The sequence below is a fragment of the Ovis canadensis genome, chromosome 18 (assembly GCF_042477335.2).
Source record: "Ovis canadensis isolate MfBH-ARS-UI-01 breed Bighorn chromosome 18, ARS-UI_OviCan_v2, whole genome shotgun sequence".
Lineage (NCBI taxonomy): Eukaryota > Metazoa > Chordata > Mammalia > Artiodactyla > Bovidae > Ovis > Ovis canadensis.
This window is the reverse complement of record NC_091262.1, coordinates 37056224-37075015: the sequence shown is the minus strand read 5'-3', so window position 1 is coordinate 37075015 and position 18792 is coordinate 37056224. Positions and strand designations below refer to the sequence as shown.

Here is an 18792-nt window from a genome sequence, read left to right as displayed (position 1 = left end):
TACACATAAAATAATGAAATTAGAACAATTCCTAACACCATACACAAAGATAAACTCAAAATGGATTAAAGACCTAAATGTAAGACCAGAAACTATAAAACTCTTAGAAGGAAACATAGGCAGAACACTCAATGACATAAATCAAAGCAACATCCTCTATGACCCACCTCCTAGAGTAACAGAAATAAAAACAAATATAAACTAGTGGAACCTGATTAAACTTAAAAGGTTTTGCACAGCAAAGGAAACTATAAGCAAGGTGAAAAGACATCTCTCATAATGGGAGAAAATAATAGCAAATGAAACAACTGACAAATGATTAATTTCCAAAATATACAAGCAACTCATACACTCAATGCCAGAAAAACAAACAACCCAATCAAAAAGTGGGGAAAAGACCTAAACAAGACATTTCTCCAAAGAAGACATACAGATGGCTAACAAACACATGAAAAGATGCTCAACATGGCTCATTATTAGAGAAATACAAAGCAAAGCTACAATGAGACATCACTTCTCATCAGTCAGAATGGCCACTATCAAAAAGTCTGCAACCAATAAATGCTGAAGAGGGTGTGGAGAAAAGCGAACCCTCCTGCCCTGTTGGTGGGAATGTAAATTGATATAGCCACTATGGAAGACAGTATGGAGATTCCTTAAAAAACTAGGAATAAAACCACCATATGACCCAGCAATCCCACTCCTAGGCATATACCCTGAGGAAACCAAAATTGAAAAAGACACATGTATCCCATTGTTCATTGCAGCACTATTTACAATAGCTAGAACACAGAAGCAACCGAGATGTCCATCGGCAGAAGAATGGAGAAAGTTGTGGTACATACACACAATGGAATATTACTCAGCCATAAAAGGAATGCATTTGAGTCAGTTCTGATGAGGTGGGTGAATCTAGACCCATTATACAGAGCGAAGTAAGTCAGAAAGAGAAAGATAAATATCGTATTCTAACACATATATACGGAATCTAGAAAAATGGTACTGAAGAATTTATTGACAGGGCAGCAATGGAGAAAGAGACATAGAGAACAGACTTATGGACATAGGGAAAAGGGAGGAGAGAGTGAGATGTATGGAGAGAGTAACATGGAAACTTACATTATGATATGTAAAATAGATAGCCAAGAGGAATTTGCCGTATGGCTCAGGAAACTCAAACAGGGGCTCTGTATCAAACTAGAGGGATGAGATAGGGCAGGAGATGGGAGGGAGGTTTAAAAGGGAGGGGATATATGTATACCTAAGGCTGATTCATGTTGACGCTTGACAGAAAATAACAAAATTCTTTAAAGCAATTATCCTTCAATAAAAATATAAATTTTAAAAAATGACTTGGTTGGGGGGGTGGGGAACCACTCTCCTGAGGAGCTGGAGTAGTCGGTTCAGGTGAGGAAGAGGACAGTGATACATTTGTTAACAAACTAAGTTCTGTCTGTATAAGCACTTGAAATATATTCCGGTATGAGTATGAGCTTGTAGGTGAGCCCTTGTGTCCGTAATGGGATGTGCCTATGCTTCCACTGAGGTCACACTGTCACTCGGACACTGGACCAACCGACTTCCTAGCTTGGCTGGTGGCTTCTTGCCACCCTCGGGGAGCTTCATGGTCTGGCAGGCCACCTGCTCCTCTTGTGCTGACAGCAGCACCAGCTCTGTGGGCATCATGGACCCCAGGGAACACTTACCAAAGCTATGGATCTGCTCTCGAGAAGAAGACACATGTGATTCCATTTTGGTAGTGAGACTTTTGGGGAAGAAGGATCTGCCTCTAGTTGTCTTGCCCTTTAAAGCAGATCAGAAAGTTAATAGACCCCTGCTTTTGTTGTTGTCAGAAAGGGTCCACTGTGTGTGTATAACCATGCGCCAGAGAACTTTCCAAATACTTTCCCACAGACTGACTCATTTATTCTTCACAAGTACCCTACATAGTAGGTACTTTTTTTTTTTAATGAAGTGTCAGTGATTTGCAATATTATGTCAGTTTCAGATGTACAAGGGCTTCCCTGGTGATTCATATAGTGAAGAATCTGCCTGCAAAGCAGGAGACCTGGGTTTGAGCACTGGGTTGGGAAGATCCCCTGGAGAAGGGAATTGCAACTCACTTCAGTATTTTTGCTTGGAGTCCCATGGACAGAGGAGTCTGGTGGGCTACAGTCCATAGGGTTGCAGGGTTGGACACAACCGAGTAAGCACAGCGCAGCATATAGCCTCTGCTGTATATCATACCCTCATATCTTGTTTATTTTATAGCTAGTAGCTGACACCTCTTAAACCTCCTATTCCTATCTTGTCCTTCCTTCACCCCTTTCCCTGTTCGCTAACCACTAGCTTGTTTTTGCGGAGAAGGCAATGGCAACCCACTCCAGTACTCTTGCCTGGAAAATCTCATGGACGCAGGAGCTTGGTAGGCTGCAGTCCATGGGATCGCTAAGAGATGGACACAACTGAGTGACTTCCCTTTCACTTTTCACTTTCATGCATTGGAGAAGGAAATGGCACCCCACTCCAGTGTTCTCGCCTGGAGAATCCCAGGGACGGGGGAGCCTGGTGGGCTGCCGTCTATGGGGTCGCACAGAGTCGGACACGACTGGAGCGACTTAGCAGCAGCAGCAGCAGCTCGTTTCTGTGTCTATGAGACTGTTTCTGTTTTCGACATTCACGTGTTCCATTTCTTAGATTCCACATATAAGTGATATCATATGGTATCTCTCTTTCTCTGTCTGACTTGCTTTACTAAGCATATGTACACTCCAGGTCTATCCAAGATGTTGCAAATGGCAAAATTTCTTTTTTTATGGTAGAATACCATTTCATTGTATACCATTCATATACACACACAAACACACACCACAACTTCTCTTTATTCATTCATTTGTTGATGGCTGCTTAGGTTGTTTCCACATCCTGGCTATTACAAATAATGCTATTATGAAAATTGGGGTGCATATATTTTTTCTTTCAATGTTGTGATGGTTTCAGGTGAACAGTAAAGGGACTCAGCCATACATACATGTATATCCATTTACCCCAAACTCCTTTCCAATCCAGGTTTCCACATAACATTTTTGAATTAGTGTTTTCATTTTCTTCAGGTTTATACTCAGCACTGGAATTGCTGGATCATCTGGCAGTTGTTTTTAAGGAATCTCCATATTCTTTTCCATAGTGGCTGTACTAATTCACATCCCCACTAATAGTGTACAAGGGGTCCTTTTTTCTCATCCTCACCAACATTTATTATTTGGTGTCTTTTTGACAACAGACCTTCTGACAGGTGTGAGGTGATGTCTCATTGTGGGTTTGATATACATTTCTCTGATGATTAGTGATGTTCAGCATCTTTTCATGTGCCTATTGAATGCCCTCTGATTACTGAAAAGATATTTACCCTGGAGGGTTAGCCACCTCAGAGGACCCATTTTGGGGTATCTGTTGTTCTCTAGGGCAGAGCTCCTGGAACTAATGTATTTGTATCACATAAGAATATCTCCCCATCCCCAAAGATGACTGGAAGAGGGCCCTAATCTGAGCTAGTTGTCACTGTCTTTCTCCCAGGAATTTGGAAGTTGCTGGAACAAGACACATAAACATGAGGCTGGAGTAGCAGTGGCCATACTCTGCCATGAGGGCCAGGGAAGTAGAAAAAATAACATTCTGCAGAGATGAGAAGAGAAATGACCCTAATGACTATTCATTTTGTAGTAATAGTCCCTCCTGAGGTTTCACAGCACCATCCCTTTGGATTGGAATGTTTCTGTGTTCCTATAAAAGCCTCCTTATCCAAGCATATAATCTATAAGGAGTTGAGAAACACCACTGTAAATGTGATGAGAAAATTCTGATAACCTGAACTTCTCAAACAAAGTGTGTGTGCCTGCTAAATTGCAAGAGTATTACACATAGTTGGAAGCAATACTTTGATTAGCAGGTAGGGGAAAGACTCCATCAAAGGGTTTCCTTAAGCAATATTGTCACATCAAACTGATTATAAGATTTATAAGAGGAAGAAGGATGAAGGTTTCCTGTTAACTGGAGGGTTTTTGTTTTCCCCAGTGGGTATGAATCTTATGGGGCCAAAAGTTGGGTTCCTTTAGACAACAGGACAGAGATAGACCAAAGTTTCTACTAAAAAGAGTTGAACTAACATTCCAAGAATATTCAGAGAATACATTTTAAAAGATACCAAATTGTTGTATCTAAGAATGGCTGTCCTATCTTAAGAACTCTCCCACTATCTTTGTATAAATCATTCCAAGTTGATTTTTGTTGTTTCCAGCCCACAGGACCTTAATTAATACAGCTACTTTTTCTGCTTCAATAGAAGATAGGGTCAGTGGGAAGTCAGAAACTATTCAGCTTCCTAAATATAGAAGATGATACAGGAACATGGAGCTGGACACCAGTGAAGATGCTGAAACCCAAGAGGCTGGTCACTTGAGAACCCAGCAAAAGAATGCAAGATTGCTCCAGCAGAGAGCATCACTTCCTCATGGCCAGGGATGGGACTGCAGATGGTGATGCCCGAGCTGGGGGCTCATAGTCTGTGTACCAACACTGAGTACACAAGTGGAGCTCATGTTTTTCTATGTAAAACATGAAAGTAGAAATGGCAGCAGAAATCACAAAGTAACCGTGTTTCTAGTCTTTCTCAGTTTCTCATTCCTCTTCAGTCCAGCTCTGCTCCTGCCTCAAATAACCCCTCATCATCAGCCAGATGGAACTACTGATTCTGTAGGGCAACAGATTTCAAGTCTGCCTTATTATCAGAAGTATGTGGGCAGCTTAAAAAAGATGTAGATTCAGAAAGAATTTTAAAAAAATAAAAGACAAAAGAGATGTAGATTGCCAGCTTCCATTCCCTTCCAAAGATTCTAATTCATTAAGTCCCAATTGAGAGCCCAAGAATCTTTATTTTAAAGAAACTTTCGAGGGAATTCTGACTTGTGGCTGAGGTTAAAAATTACTGCTCTGGGGAACAAACTCTTTCAGTCCTCAATCATTTCCTCAGATCCCCGTGTTGTCTTCTCACCTATATGTTAGCTAGTTCTACCCTGATAATTCTTACTTCCTTAAAAACTCTTTCCACAATGGAAGCCACCTCCCAAACTCTTCCCAGGGTCAATAAAAGAGGCTAGCAGACACCCCGCTCACCAAAGGTTCTCTACCATGGCCATGAATAATGTTACTCCCTATTGCTGCTGCTGCTCACTCACTTCAGTCGTGTCCAACTCTGTGCGACCCCACAGATGGCAGCCCACCAGGCTCCCCTGTCCCTGGGATTCTCCAGGCAAGAACACTGGAGTGGGTTGCCATTTCCTTCTCCAATGCATGAAAGTGAAAAGTGAAAGTGAAGTTGCTCAGTTGTGTCCAACTCTTAGCGACCCCATGGACTGCAGCCTACTGATTAAACACCCTCTAATATTTACTGACAGAGAAGGCAATGGCACCCAACTCCAGTACTTTTGCCTGGAAAATCCCATGGACGCCCTACTATGGCAACTGGGTGTTGCCTACCCACTGCATTGTAAAGTGAGATTTAATGCCTCACCTATCTTCAGCGAGCCCACCCACTCAGCAGAAGAGGTCTGTGGGGGACAGTGAGGCCAGTAAACTGCAAAAGAAACCCACCCACAGAAGCTCTTTAAACTAACCTAGTCTTGCTTCCATAAACCACCAGATATTTGGGGAAAAGTAACAGCATGAAAGAAAAGCACTAGGATTAAAGCTGAATGGCCAACCTTGGGTGAAGCAGAAACAATAGAGAAAATAAAAGGCAATTTGACTCTTTTTTCCCTCCTCGGGTCAAGGAACTTTTTCTTTCTATTACTTCTTTTAAAAATGTCTCCCCTTTCATTTCTTTTCCATATCTCTTTCTCCAAAACCCTACTTAATTGGATACCCTCTTGGTAGATCTTTCCATGCCTTGTTGTCCTCTCTATTATCATGAATATTTTTTTGTTTCCTGTTCTGGCTGCCAAAAATTAGTTGGAAAGTGAATGGCATACTCAAGGAACTGAAGGAAGGACAGTGTGACTGAACACAAAGAGTGAGACAGAGTGAGGTCCCGGATGAGGCTGTGTAGGGAGGTGGGACTTGACTGTGCAATATTTTATAGGCCACATAGTCAATTTTGGTCAACCTTTGTCCTAAGAGCAAGTGAAGCCTCTAAAGTGTTGTTAATCTAGCAGGGAGATGGGTGTGGTGATGGTAAAATCAGATTTGCATTTTGGAATGATTACTGTGGCTGCAGTATGGAGCCTGGGTTAGAAGGATCATGGGTGGATGGAGGGAGATTAGCAGGATGGCTTGGCCAAACAGATTGGTGGTAAAGAAGGAAAGAAGTGGATCGGTTAGAGAAAAAACACAAAGAGCCAAAAGTCATACAAAACAGAAAAGTACAAATTACATTAAGATGTAAATTTTCATCCATCAGATTGGCAAAATTTTTAAAACATTGGAAATCTATATAAAGTTGGTAAAAAGGAGGACTCTCATATACTGTTAGTAGAGACAGTCTGATAGTAATTTAGCAGTATCCAGATGAGCATGTCTGTCAATTTAAGTCCATATCTAAAATCCATCCTATAAGAGTATTACCCTTTATGCATAAAGATATATATTCCAGGATGTTTACTATAGCATTTGTCTGCAATAGCAAAAAATGGAAACAATTAAGTGTCCATCAGCAATGGACAAGAATGAGGTAATAGTAAATATAACAGTTCAAAAGAATGAAGTGACCCTATGTACTCAGATGGGGGAAAAGTCAATAACATATTGATCAGTAGGGAAAAAAAAGTTTCATAAAAAATATGTCTTGTTTATTATAAAGGAAGCACAAACTATGTGTATTTGTAATATAAATATATCTTCTGCAAAGTAAAACATCTGGGATGATACATATCAATCAGTGTGTGGTCTCTATCTTCTGGACAAAACTGGAAACTAGGTTTTCTGTTGAGAATCAGGGTGGCTGTTCTGAACATTTTCCATTCGAGGAGAATGGTTCTGGCTGGAATTGTGTTGGGAACAGGAAATGCAGCTGACACTACATAGACAAAACTTAGTGAAGGCTCAAAATGGAAACTGAGCCAAAGGTCAGAGTCATCTCATTTCCCCAGCAACTCACGATGTGGAGGAGGAAGGAAGAGCCACAGAGTGAGCATCTGCTCTGACTCAGGCTGCCAAGTGCTTCACACTAAACCAGTTAATCAAAGCCTCCCAGACACAAGACAATCTACGGGATGGGAGAAAATATTTACAAATGATGCAACCAAGAAGGGCTTAATTTCCAAGATGCACAAAGACCTCATACAACTCAACAACAACATAAAAAAAAAAACCTATCCAAAAATAGGCAGAAGACCTAAATAGACATTTCTCCAAAAAAAGAAATACAGATGGCCAAAAGGTACTCAACATCCTTAATTACTAGAGAAATGCAAATCAAAATTACAGTGAGGAACTACCTCACACCAGTCAGAATGATCATCATTAAAGACTCTTCAAATAAATGCTAGAGAGGGTGTGGAGAAAAGGGAACCCTCCCGCCCTGCTGGTGGGAATGTACACAGGTGCAGCCACTGTGGAAAACAGCACGGAGGTTCCTCAGAAAACTAACAAAAGTTACCACATGATCCAGCAACCTCACTCCGGGGTATATACTGGACAAACTATAATTTTAAAAGATACATGCACCCCTATGTTCATAGCACCACTAGTCACATGGCCAGACATGGACACGACCTGTGTCCATCAACGGAGGAATGGATGAAGAGGTAGTAGACATGTACAATGGAATACTACTCAGCCACAAAAAGGATGGAATAATGCCATATGCAGCAACATGGATGCAACTAGATATCATTCTCAGTGAAATGTCAGAAAGGAAAGACAAATGCCATGTGCTATCACTTATGAGTGGATCTAAGCAATGACACAAATGAACCTACCTATGAACAGGAACAGAATCACTGACTGAACAGACTGCTGGTCGCCAAGGGAGGGAGGCTGGGGGAGGGACTGAGTGGGAGGCTGGGGTTAGCAGACGTAAGCTTCTATATACAGGATGGATAAACAAGTTCCCAATGTGTAGCACAGAGAACTATATTCAGTATCCTACGATAAACTATAACAGAGAAGAATATTTAAAAAGAATGTGTAAATATGTATAACTAAATCACTTGGCTGTAGAGCAGAAATTAACACACACTTGTGTCAATCAACTACACTTCAATTAAAAAACAGTTCCCAACCATAATCTGACACAGACAGTAATACCTCATTGTGAAGATTAGGAGCTCAGAAAGTTCAAAGTTACACCAAGAAGAGGGTGGTAGAACTCCAGATTTCATTGGTGGCCCTCTAGGCTCTCTCTTCACTTTCTCTGGCTGGAGCACATTCCTCTAGGGTGGTGGAGCCACCAGATGGAAGGCGTCTGTGTCTCTGAGTGATCTCAGGGAGCAGAGCTCTTCTACCTGCTAAACCATCTACCAGTTCAGACTTTTATACAAGACAGAAGCATTCTTCTTGTGTAAGCCCCTCAACAAGATAAAAGTTTACTTTATTCTCTGCCAACCCACTGTCCCAACATCCTAGTCAAACAGTTTTTAAACAGAGGAATAAATTTAGAATAATTGAAAACACTAGGACCCAGATTTAATGTGTAAATTAAAGACAACTGACAGATTTGGAAAACTCAGCAGTGGCCACAGGACTGGAAAAGGTCAGTTTTCAACCCAATCCCAAAGAAGGGCAATGCCAAAGAATGTTTAAATTATTGTACAATTGTGCTCATTTCACATGCTAGGAAGGATATGTTCAAAATCTTTCAAGCTAGTCTTTAGCAGTCTGTGAACTGAAAACTTCCAGATGTACAGGTTGGGTTTTGAAGAGGCAGAGGACCAGAGATCGAATTGCCAACATTTGCTGGAACATACAGAAACCAAGGGAATTCCAGAAAAACTTCTACTTTTGCTTCCCTGATAGCTCAGATGGTAAAGAATCTGCCTGCAATGCAAGAGACCCGGGTTTGATCCCTGGGTCAGGAAGATTCCCTGGAGAAGGCAATGGCAACCCACTCCAGTATTCTTGCTTGGAAAACCACACAGGCAGAGGAGCCTGGCAAGCTACAGGCCATGGGGTCACAAGAGTCGCGCATGACCAAGTGACTAACACTTCTACATCTTTGCTTCATTGACTATGCTAAAACATTTGATTGTGTGGATCCTGTGGATCACAACAACCTGTGGGAAACTGCAAAAAGAGAAGGGAATACCAGACCACATTACCTGTCTCCTGAGAAGCCTGTATGTGAGTCAAGAAGTAACAGAACAGGACATGGAACAATGGACTGGTTCCAAGTTGGGAAAGGAGGATGTCAAGGATGTATATTGTCATCCTGCTTCTTTAACTTTTACATAGAGTCCATCATCCAAAATGCTGGCTGGATGAAGTACAGGCTGGAATCAACATTGCTGGGAGACATATCAACAACCTCAGATATGCAGATGATACCACTTCACCCTAATGGCAGAAAGTGAAGAGGATCTGAAGAGCCTCCTGATAAGGATGAGAGAGCAGAGTGAAAGAGCTGGCTTGAAACTCAACATTCAAAAGCCTAATAAGATCATGGGGTCCAGTCTCTTCATGCCAAAAGAAGGGGAAAAAGTGGAAGCAGTGACAGATTATCTTTTCTCAGGCTCCCAAACCACTGTGGATGATGACTGCAGCCATGAAATTAAAAGATGCTTTCTCCTTTGAAGGAAAGCTATGACAAACCTAGACAGATATTAAGAAGTGGAAACATCAACCTCCCAACGAAAGTCCATACAAAGCTATGGTTTTTCCAGTAGTCATGTACCGATGTGAGAAGTGGACTGTAAAGCAGGATGAGCACCAAAGAAATGATGCTTTCAAATTGTGACACTTTCAAGAGAAGACTCTTTTGAGTCCCTTGGATAGCAAGGAGATCAAACCAATCATACCAAAGGATATCAAGGTGATGAGATGGTTAGACAGAATCACCGATTCAATGGACATGAATTTGAGCAAACCCTGGGAGATGCTGAAGAACAGGGCTTCCCTACAGACTGCATGCTGCAGTCCATGGGGATGCAAAGAGTCGGACATGCCTTAGTGATGGAATGGCAACAGCATAACATACACCGCTGAGGATGGCGCCATAGGAAGTTATAATTGAGTAGGAACTGTGCATTATGAGAGGTGGAGCACGGGAGGGATGATGCCATTTCCAGACATCACAGTCCTTATCTGAGGTGGGGAGGTTGTGTGCTGCCCCAGGGTGGGGCCAGTACCTCTTTGTGTCATCACAGCCGGACTCAGAACTGTTGGGGTGCTGACAAATTACGTGATGCTGCTGCGTTCTCACAGTGCGACCCAGGCAACGTCCAAGACACTGAAAGGAAAGCACAGTGCAGTGTAAACAACCTTGTGTAAACCTCCCTGTCGGTCTACTGGTTAGGACTCTGTGCTCCCAATGCAGGGGGCACGGGTTCGATCCCTGGGTGGGGAACTAAGATACTGCATGTGGTGAAGCATGGCGAAAATAAATAAAGACTGATCTTAAAAAATTAAAAGAAAACAACCTTGTGAGCTCCTGCGTGCTGGGGCACCAAAACCACGTGCTGTGGCAACGTTGCCAGAGACCAGCTACAGGGGTGAGCTGGCCAAAGGAAAGTTGCTGTTCAGTTGCTCAACTGTTTCTGATTCTTTGTGACCCCATGAACTGCAGCAGGCCACACTTCCCTGTACTTCACCATCACCATCTCCCGGAGTTTACTCAAACTCTTGTCCATTGAGTTGGTGATGTCATTCAACCATCTCATCCTCTGTTGCCCCCTTCTCCTCCTGCCCTCAGTCTTTTCCAGTATCAGTGTCTTTTCCAATGAATCAGCTCTTTCCATTAGTGGCCCAAATGTATTGGAGCTTCAGCTTCAGCATAAGTCCTTCCCGCGAATATTCAGAGAAGGTAGGGAGGAGGGAAGCCCAGCTGTAAGGATCAGATTGCTCTCCTTCAGAGCCAGACAGCTTCCTAAGTTTCCTTTCATCCTCTTTTCCTCCTCAGACACAGACCATCCCTGGTGAGAAGGAGTGAAAAGCACAGGGCCAATCCCTAATTGACCAGGTTAAGGTTCAGAAATCACTGTGCGTAAAAGCATAAGCTACAGCCAAATTTGGGTTTTCCTGCTTAGAGCAAAAATGGAGGCTTGTATGTAGGGGTGAGCTGAATTACAGAAAAAAAATTAACATTCAGCTCTTAAATTTTTCTGTACTAGTAACCCATATCAATTTTTTCTTGTCCTTTGTTTTATGCTTGAAAAGGTCTTTCCCATTATGGTAGTTCTATTCCAGTTTAATGGCTACACTGGAGCACTTTAATCAAGGCAGAATTTATTCTGTTGTATGCAGTGAGTTTGGGTTCTCATTTTATTTATTCCTCTTAAATTAATTGACCACTTTCTCTCTTATACAATTGTTTTTTACAATTTTCCAATAACATTATTGAGATACAATTCACATAGCCTAAAAGTCACTGTTCAGTGTACACAGTTTACAGTAAGTCCCCTACACGTGAAACGTCAAGTTGGGAACTGTCAAAGATGCAAATGTGCCCCTGTATGTCGGCTACTGTAACTGTACTACTATAGTTCCTCAAGGTCCTGTAATGTAAGATGAAGAATGTTTTATTTTGTGCTTGCTTTTTATGTGTTATTTGTGTGAAAAGTATCATAAACCTATTACAGTACAGTACTCTATAGCCAATTATGTTTGTTGGGTACCTAGGCTAACTTTGTTGGACTTACAAACAGGCCTAGAAACAAGCTCCCCTTCATGTATATGATTTTTAAATATTTTCTCCCATTCTGTGGGCTGTCCACTTTCTTGGTCACATCTCTTGTAGTAACAAAGCTTTAAGTTTTCATGTAGTCCCATTCATCTATTTTTGTTGTTGTAGCTTGTTTTTCGAGTCATATCTAAGAAACCATCTCCTAATCCAAAGCATGAAGATGTATGGCTACAGTGTTCCTTCCAAGAGCTTTATTGCTCTAGCTCTTAAATTTAGGTCTCTGATAAATTTTGAGTTACTGCTTTGTATACCTTATATGCTAGGAGTCCAAGTTCATTCTTTTGCATTTGCATATTCAGTTGTCCTTCACCAATGAGGAAGAAACTATTCTTCCCTCATGAATTGGTATTGTCACTCTTGTCAGAAATCAACTGACATAGATATATGGATTTGTCTCTAGACTTTCAATTCAATTTCATCAATCTATGTGTCTATGCTAGGTTAGCACCATGTTGCTGTTCAGTCAGTAAGTCACATCTGACTCTGCGATCCCATGGACAGTGTGCACTGCAGCCTGTCAGACTCCTCTGTTCGTGAGATTTCCCAGGCAAGAATACTGGAGTGAGCAGATCCAGGGATCAAACCCACGTCTCCTTCGTTAGCAGGTGGGTTCTTTACTGCTGAGCCACCAAGGAAGCCCATGTTAGTACTGCACTGTCTTGACTGTCTTGTAGTGAGTTTTGAAACTGACATGTCTGAGCCCTCTAACTTTGTTCTTTCTCTAGATTGCTTTGGCTATCTTGGGTCATTTATATTTCCATATGAATTTTAGGATCAGCTTGCCAGTTTCTGCAAAGAAGCCGGGGTTTTGATGGGGACTGTGTTGAATGTGTAGATGAATTTACTGTCACGTGAATATTAAGTTTTTTGATCCATACATATACAGTGCCTTTTCCATAAATAAATGCCTTTATTTAGATCTTCTTTAACAGTCCTTAGGCTTCCCTGGTGGCTCAGATGGTAAAGAATCTACCTGCAATGCAGAAGACAAGGGTTCGATGCTCAGGTCGGGAAGATTCCCTGGAGAAGAGAATGGCTACCCACTCTAGTATTCATGCCTGGAGGATGCCACAGGTACAGGAGCCTAGCAGGCTACAGTTTACGGGGTCACGAAGAACTGGACACAACGAAGCAATGAACATATTCTTTAATGGCCTTAAAAAAAACTTTCTGTAGTTTTATAGTGTGCATTTTTAAAAAACTCTTCTTCCCTCTCTGACTAACTGCTTTTGGGTTTAAACTCATTTATAACGGGGCTGTTTGTGTGCTTTTCTTATACTGCACGACTTCAGTGTGTTCTGCACTGATGCTGCCCTGTTTTACTTACAGCAGTTTTGCAGGACACTCCGACATCACGTTAGGAAAGTCTACCCTCCTATCGATTTGTTTTTCTAAAAATCTCTTGTCCTCACTCACTCTCCCATATGAATGTCAAAATCATATGAGGTTCTGAGAAAAGAATTCTATGGCAATTTGAATTGGAAGCATGTGTTCTGGTTCATTTAAGGGAATGGGCTCCTTCATAGCACTCAGAGTACCTTTACTTATCCAAATTTTCTGTTATGTGTTTCAACAATATGTTGTATTTTCCTTTATGGGTTCGGCGAGGATTAATTTTGTCTGTCACTTCTCATCCGTACCTGACAAAGTGATATTTTAATGAGGTTTGTACTTGGAATTGATGTTTGAATGGTTTAAGAATTCTGAGGATGTTGATGTAAAAAAACCAAATTAGAACATTTCCTAACACCATATACAAAGATAAACTCAAAATGGATTCAAGACCTAAATGTAAGGTCAGAAACTATAAAACTCTTAGAGGAAAGCATAGGCAGAACACTCGATGACATAAATCAAAGCAACAACCTCCATGACCCACCTCCTAGAGTAATGGAAATAAAAACAGAAGTAAACACGTGGGTCTGATTAAACTTGAAAGGTTTTGCACAGCAAAGGAAACTACAAGCAAGGTGAAAAGACAACCCTCAGAATGGCAGAAAATAATAGCAGATGAAACAACTGACAAAAAATTAATTTCCAAAATATACAAGCAGCGCATATAACTCACTACCAGAAAAACAAACCACTGAATCAAAACGTGGGGCAAAAGACCCACACAAGACATTTCTCTAAAGAAGACATACAGATGGCTAACAAACACATGAAAAGATGTTCAATATTGATTGTTATTAGAGAAATGCAAATCAAAACTACAATGAGATTATCACCTCACACCGGTCAGAATGGCCATTATCAAAAAGTATGCAAACAACAATTGCTGAAGAGGATGTGTAGAAAAGGGAACCCTCTTGCACTGTTGGTGGGAATGTAAATTGATACAGCCAGTATGGAAGATGGTATGGCAGTTCCTTAAAAACTAGGAATAAAACCACCATATGACCCAGCAATCCCACTTCTAGGCATATACCCTAAGGAAACCAAAATTGAAAAAGACACACGTTCCCCAATGTTCGCTGCAGCGCTATTTACAACAGCTAGAACATGGAAGCAACCTAGACGTCCATCAACAGTAGAATGGATAAAGAAGTTGTGGTACATATACACATGGAATATTCAGTTCAGTTCAGTTCAGTTGCTCAGTCGTGTCCGACTCTGCGACCCCATGAACAGCAGCACGCCAGGCCTCCCTGTCCATCACCAACTCCCGGAGTTCACTCAGACTCACGTCCATCAGGTCAGTGATGCCATCCAGCCATCTCATCCTGTCATCCCCTTTTCCTCCTGCCCTCAACCCCTCCCAGCATCAGAGTCTTTTCCAATGAGTCAACTCTCCGCATGAGGTGTCCAAAGTACTGGAGTTTCAGCTTTAGCATCATTCCTTCCAAAGAACACCCAGGCCTGATCTCCTTTCGAATGGACTGGTTGGATCTCCTTGCAGTCCAGGGGACTCTCAAGAGTCTTCTCCAACACCACAGTTTAAAAGCATCAATTCTTCAGCACTTGGCTTTCTTCACAGTCCAACTCTCACATCCATACATGACTACTGGAAAAGCCATAGCTGCTCAGCCCTAAAAGGAACACATTTGCATCCATCCTAATGAGGCAGATAAACCTAGAGCCTATTATACAGAGTGAAGTAAGTCAGAAAGAGAAAGATAATTATCATATTCTTAAGCATATATATGGAATCTAGAAAAATGGTACTGAAGAATTTATTTGCGGCGCTACAGTGGAGAAACAGAGAACAGACTTATGGACATGGGGAAAGGGGAGGAGAGGCTGAGATGCATGGAGAGAGTAACATGGAAACTTACATTACCATATGTAAAATAGATAGCCAATGGGAATTTACTGTATGTCTCTGAGAACGCAAACAATGGTTCTGTATCAACCTAGAGGGGTGGGATGGAGAGGGAGATGGGACAGAGGTTTAAAATGGAGGGGACATATATATACCTATGGCTGATTCATGTTGAGGTTTGACGGAAAATAACAAAATTGTGGAAAGCAATTATCCTTCAATTAAAAAATAAATTAATTTTTAAAAAAGAATTCTGGGGATGTTGAGATGGGGTGAGTATATTGTGGACACAAGGACATAAATTTGGGGGGAAATGCAGAATGTTATGGACCAAACTATATCCCTCAGAATTTATACAGTGAGGTCCTAACCACCAATGTGACTATATTTAGAGATAGGGTCCTAAGGAGGTTAGAAGTTAAATGAGGCCAAAGGGTGAGGCCTTAGTCTGAGAGGAAGTGGCTTTGTAAGAAGTAGAAGAGACACTCAGAACTCTCTCTCTTTTCTGTGTGTACTGAGAGAAGAGGTTATGTGAGGACAGAGACAGAGGAGCCTGCCAGGCTACAGTCCTGTCCATGGGGTTGCAAAAGAGCTGGACATGACTTAACGACTCAGCAAGAACAATAATATCAGAAGGTGGTTGTCTACAAGCCAGTAACTGAAACCAACCCTAAGAACACCTTGATTTTGGACTTCTAGCTTTCTGCTGCTGCTAGGTCGCTTCAGTCGTGTCCGACTCTGTGCCACCCCATAGATGGCAGCCCACCAGGCTCCCCTGTCCCTGGGATTCTCCAGGCAAGAACACTGGAGTGGGTTGCCATTTCCTTCTCCAATGCATGAAAGTGAAAAGTGAAAGTGAAGTCTCTCAGTCGTGTCTGAGTCTTTGCGACCCCATGAACTGCAGCCTACCAGGCTCCTCTGTCCTTGAGATTTTCCAGGCTAGAGTACTGGAGTGGGTTGCCATTGCCTTTGCCATTGCCTAAAATAGGAACATCAATAGCAGGCATGCTGACCCTTGACCCGACAACCAGAGCTACTTTACCCTATCTTCGGCATCATCCATAGGTCAAGGTGGGTAAGGAGCCACTCCAGCCACTCTGTGAAGAGGACTCGGAGGTAACAGTGCATAAGCTTCTGGGCTCTAGGTGGGCCAAAAGCCAGAGCTCAGAAAGTCTGAGCTTGAAGAGACCCAGGGTGGGGCCCCAGTCCATCCTTGTGAAGCCCTCCCTTGCCATGAAGGACTTCACCATCCAAGAACCTCAGCCTCAAAGCCTTCAGATTCCCACCATCATAGCATCCTGGCTATTCCTGAGGGAGACCATTTGGATACCAGAGACAATCCACGATTCAGACGAGATCACTGACCCTACCATTCCCCCACCTACCCCATCTTCCTGGTGTGACCATGGGGCCACTCCCTCCACCCATGGCACCCCCGACAGCTGCCATACCCACCGCATGCCTGACACCCGGGGCACCAGTGATATCTGCGGCACAGGTGGCATCCGACACACCAGCAGCATCCGAGACATCAGCGGCATCCAAGACATCAGTGATAGCCGCGACAAGCGCGACACCCATGACACCAGCGGCACCCGTGATACCCGAGACAGCAGCGGCAGCCGAGACACCAGCAGCTCCCATGACATCAGTGGCACCCACGACACCCGTGGCACAAGTGACACCTGTGACACCAGCAGCACTCATGACACCCACGGCAAGAGCAGCACCCACTGCAAGAGCGGCACCCGTGACATCACTGGCACCCATGACACCCAAGACACCAGCAGCACCTCGGACAAGAGTGGCATCCAGACACCAGCGGCACCTGTGGCACCCAAGACACCCACGGTATCCGTGACATTAGCAGCAAAGCCCCAGAGGGAACCCACTACCCCTGAGTGTGGCCAATACCGCCGGACGCTCCTACCAAGCCGGGCAGTCCACTCCCCAGCCCCTTCCTTTGTCCTCAGCAGGAAAAAGAGGGGCATGGCTGGGAGAATATGGAGGTTTATAATATTACATTGCTGTTGTGGGCTGCCCAGCAAAACCCGCACAAGTAAAGTAGGCCTAGAAACAACCCATGGATGACTGACCAAGACAAAAGCAGCCCTGCCGAGCTCCCTGAGACCCAGTCAAATGGAAATTGGGGTTCAAATCCAGCACCTCCACGGCCATCAGGAGCCCTGGCCAGCTCAGAGGATGGTCTGGAGATGCCTGGGGACCAGAAGAGGCGCCACCCTGACCCAGCTGCCCCTCCTCCACCACTGGGTGAAACTTCACAGACTGGACTGTCCCCTGGGGCATGTGCCCCTTCCCCTACACTCCCCCCTTTCATGTTGGTGGTGGAGGGGATAGTTTTTGCCAACTCCTTGCTCCTCATAGTTTTAATTAACTTTATTTCTCCAGAAAGATGTATCTCCCTCTGTTTTGCATCCTCTCCAGTTAGAGAAAGTGTATAGTCATGTAGGACTTGGAGTTAATGACCTAAGAATTAGCACAATGATTCTCAAGAGCAAAAACTGCTGCACCCCAGGGCAGAAGTGCAGAAAGCGTACATTATTCTCCCACACTGACAATACTGAACACTTTCAGAAGGGCTGAGGGGAACTTTTGACCTCTGCAGCCTGTGTTAATATTGACCAGGAGGTCTAGGATAGAAGAGAACCACTGGTGTGCGGTGTGGTCGGCGCCCTGTGCAGATGAGTTTCCTGAATGTCCTGCAGGAGTCGGTGCTCTCCTCTCCGCTGTGGGGAGGGCCCTGGCGGGTGGGGCTCTGTTACGATATTGCTCGTTTTATGTTTTGGCCTCATGGCGTGTGGCATCTTAGCTCCCCGACCAGGGATGGAACCCACATCCCTTGCATTGGAAGGCAAAGTCCTAACACTGCACTGCCAGGGGAAGCCCCTTTTTGGATGTGTGGGTTTGACCACAGGGACTGGATGATTTTTAAATACTAGGTTTGTCAGCGTTACCTGGTTCCCTTGTTCGAAGAGCCCTTGAACACAGGGGTGACTGGAACACGGTCTTCTCCCCAGAGGCCTGTCTCTGAGGATGCACACTCTCGGCGGCAATGCCTGCACCGTTCCATTGGCTCTTGTGCGCTTACATGTCACTTGCCGACTGCGGAATCCTTCACCACAAGACACAGAGCACTCTGACCACGCGCCTGTGAGCCACCTAAGAACAAAAACTACAGGAGCTTAGTGGGTCAGAACCTATGGGGACTGTCTTCCAAAGAGAAAGCCCATCCTAGCATTGTGACTGTTTCAGGGCCGACACGTGTCTCTGGGAGTGGGCAGCAGCACAATAACTCGCAGCCATACTCTCAGATTTCCTTTCACTCAGAAGCAACAGAATCACCATGTAGAGACAACAGCATCGGGGCGGGACAAAGTCATCCTCAGGGATGTTAGAGCCATCAGCTGTGTGGCCTGAGAGAGCAGAGCTGGGGCAAAATTAGGTGGAAATTTTGGAAAGGTGATTTTCAACTCATGGAAACCAAAGGGAAGAAAAAAGGAGGTAGCACCTGTGTGCTCCTTGTTGTTGTTTGGTTGCTCAGACTTGTCTGATTCTTACGACCCCATGGGGTGTAGCCCACTGGGCTCCTCTGTCCATGGGATTTTCCAAGCAAGAATAC

At 43.5% G+C, this 18792-nt stretch overlaps 1 protein-coding gene across 4 annotated transcripts in view; it reads right to left on the bottom strand.

The window, feature by feature from the left end:
- Window positions 1-18792, bottom strand: part of ADAMTSL3 (ADAMTS like 3) — a 387010-nt gene that overhangs the window by 11306 nt on the left and 356912 nt on the right. For all 4 annotated transcript variants that reach the window (XM_069558966.1, XM_069558965.1, XM_069558968.1 and 1 more), the window contains 2 exons: window positions 18128-18332; window positions 10338-10438 (listed from right to left, as the gene is read on the bottom strand). In XM_069558966.1, the coding sequence (XP_069415067.1) occupies window positions 10338-10438; window positions 18128-18332 (306 nt within the window). The remainder of the gene's footprint in view (window positions 1-10337; window positions 10439-18127; window positions 18333-18792) is intronic.